The sequence below is a fragment of the Camelina sativa genome, chromosome 2 (assembly GCF_000633955.1).
Source record: "Camelina sativa cultivar DH55 chromosome 2, Cs, whole genome shotgun sequence".
Classification (NCBI taxonomy): domain Eukaryota; kingdom Viridiplantae; phylum Streptophyta; class Magnoliopsida; order Brassicales; family Brassicaceae; genus Camelina; species Camelina sativa.
The window spans coordinates 26000034-26002473 of record NC_025686.1 but is presented as its reverse complement, the minus strand read 5'-3'; the positions used below and the strand labels follow the sequence as shown (position 1 = coordinate 26002473).

The following is a 2440-nucleotide window of genomic DNA, read 5'->3' as shown; positions in this document are numbered from 1 at the left end:
ATTAAGATTTCTGAAAGTATTGGTTTTTAAAATAGTGATTTAGACAAAGTTTGAATCTTTGTTATGATTACGTATTGGGTTTGATCAGTCTTTGTTTCGTTTGATGAATTAAAACCCTTAATTGCAATTTTCACAGGAAGCAAAAAGCTAAAAAATATGGACTTTGATGATGAACCCAAGCCAAAGGAGGTTGCTAACTTGAGCGTATCAATGTTTACTACAACGAAGCTAGTTGTGGTAGATTCGTTCCTCGTGCTGTGCTTATGGATTTGGAGCCAGGAACCATGGATAGTCTCAGATCTGGACCGTATGGTCAGACCTTCCGTCCTGATAACTTCGTTTTCGGTCAGTCTGGTGCTGGTAACAACTGGGCTAAGGGACATTACACTGAAGGAGCTGAGCTAATTGATTCGGTACTCGATGTTGTTCGTAAGGAAGCTGAGAACTATGACTGCTTGCAAGGTAAAAATTCCGCTAGATCTGTTCGATTTGAGGGTTGATTTTGCTTTCGTTGAAGTGTTTTTGGTGTTATTGAGACTACTCTGAACTGTGGGATTTTTGTTTGTTTGTAGGGTTTCAGGTTTGTCATTCGTTGGGAGGAGGAACTGGATCTGGTATGGGAACACTTTTGATTTCCAAGATCCGTGAAGAGTATCCAGATCGAATGATGCTTACTTTCTCAGTGTTCCCTTCACCTAAGGTTTCTGACACCGTTGTTGAGCCTTACAACGCTACTTTGTCTGTTCATCAGCTTGTTGAGAATGCTGATGAGTGCATGGTTCTTGACAATGAGGCCTTGTACGATATATGCTTCAGGACTCTGAAACTCACAACCCCTAGCTGTAAGTCCTTCTATGATTCATGGTCGCATCGATAGATGCCTTCTGTTGTATAGTTGACATGATTTGGTCATTGTTTTGCATCAGAAATGTTATGTTACTGTTTTCAGTGGTTTGCTCTTGCCTATATGCCTCAAGTGTTTTGTGTTATTGATTCTGTTTAATGTTCCCTGGTTAACTGCATCTATGCCATCACCACATACAAATCCTTATACTGCTATTCTCTAATCTTCTTGGTGTTAGACTTTCTCGTTAAGTGTCATGTGTATATATCCGGCACTTCTTATAACATAAGGGATTTGCAAAATGCAGTGATTGTATAGAAAGCTTGATTGTCAAACTGCTTTTATGATTGTCAAAGTGTACTGTCTGCTTTCTTATATACTTGTTTTCTGTTATGCTCTTGTTTTAATATGCTTGTGGTGATAAGTGTCTATATGGCTAGAAGGACACTCACTAACATCTTCATTCTCTCTCTGCAGTTGGTGACTTGAACCATTTGATCTCTGCTACAATGTCTGGTGTCACATGCTGTTTGAGATTCCCTGGTCAGCTCAACTCTGACCTCCGTAAGCTTGCTGTGAATCTTATCCCATTCCCTCGTCTTCACTTCTTCATGGTGGGTTTTGCTCCTCTCACCTCAAGAGGTTCTCAGCAGTATCATTCCCTCACAGTCCCTGAGCTCACCCAGCAAATGTGGGATTCCAAGAACATGATGTGTGCTGCTGTGTAGAATGTAGCCTCCTACGTTATAGTAGTGAGTAAAATAAATTAAACCAAGAATAAAGAGAAGTTGATACAATTGAAGTAACTTCTATAATACGTCAAATGTTGTTCTCATGAGGTAAATCTTCATTCGTTTTTACAGTTAAGATCAAATAAAGTCCATTTTCTCTTTCTTGTACCAATTGTTACAGATAAATTTGTTTCTCTACTCGTAAGTTCATGTGTTCTTTTTTGGAAGCAATACTCTAATAGTCTCACAGTCCACGACATTGAGAAAACCCAGTGTGGTTAGGATCCCGGATCACCATCCTTGTCGATCAACCTTTTCCGCTCAGCCTCCTCGTCAACCGCTTCTCCACTTCTGTGTTCCTCAAGATCTTTCTCCTTACTGAGAAAGATTGAAAATAGGAAAAATGGTGAAGAATAAGTCCACTGATGATTTTTTTATTGTACTTGATGATGAAGCCATGTGTGCACAACATATATTGTACTAGCTTGAAGAAAGATTAGAAAAGACTGTACATTGAGTATATGATGTCCTATAGTTGTAGTAGCAAATGCCAAGAAGTATTGCCAGTCCACCTGACATTAACATACATACATGACCATGGACCTCATCAGCTGGTTTCTACAGACAGAAAACGTAAAAATTTCCTGATAATATAAAGTGAGCTATAACCTTCTCATGGTATGCAAAAATGCATATCAAAACTGACCACATGTCTGCCGTGAGCAATGAGAGGTTGAACATGTACAAATTTTTTGGAACAGGCAAGGATGTTTTCCATTGAGTTTGACCACAAAATTTTTCACTATTAATTAGATATACAAGTAAAGCCATAACACAATGTTCATAAAAACTTGGTTTTCACCTC

General features: G+C 38.8%; 1 protein-coding gene across 1 annotated transcript in view; it reads left to right on the top strand.

The window, feature by feature from the left end:
• Positions 1 to 1572, top strand: part of LOC104756937 (tubulin beta-2 chain-like) — a 1759-nt gene extending 187 nt beyond the window's left edge. The window contains exons 2-4 of the mRNA XM_010479605.2: positions 204 to 462; positions 573 to 842; positions 1322 to 1572. Coding sequence (XP_010477907.2) covers positions 204 to 462; positions 573 to 842; positions 1322 to 1572 — 780 coding nt within the window. The remainder of the gene's footprint in view (positions 1 to 203; positions 463 to 572; positions 843 to 1321) is intronic.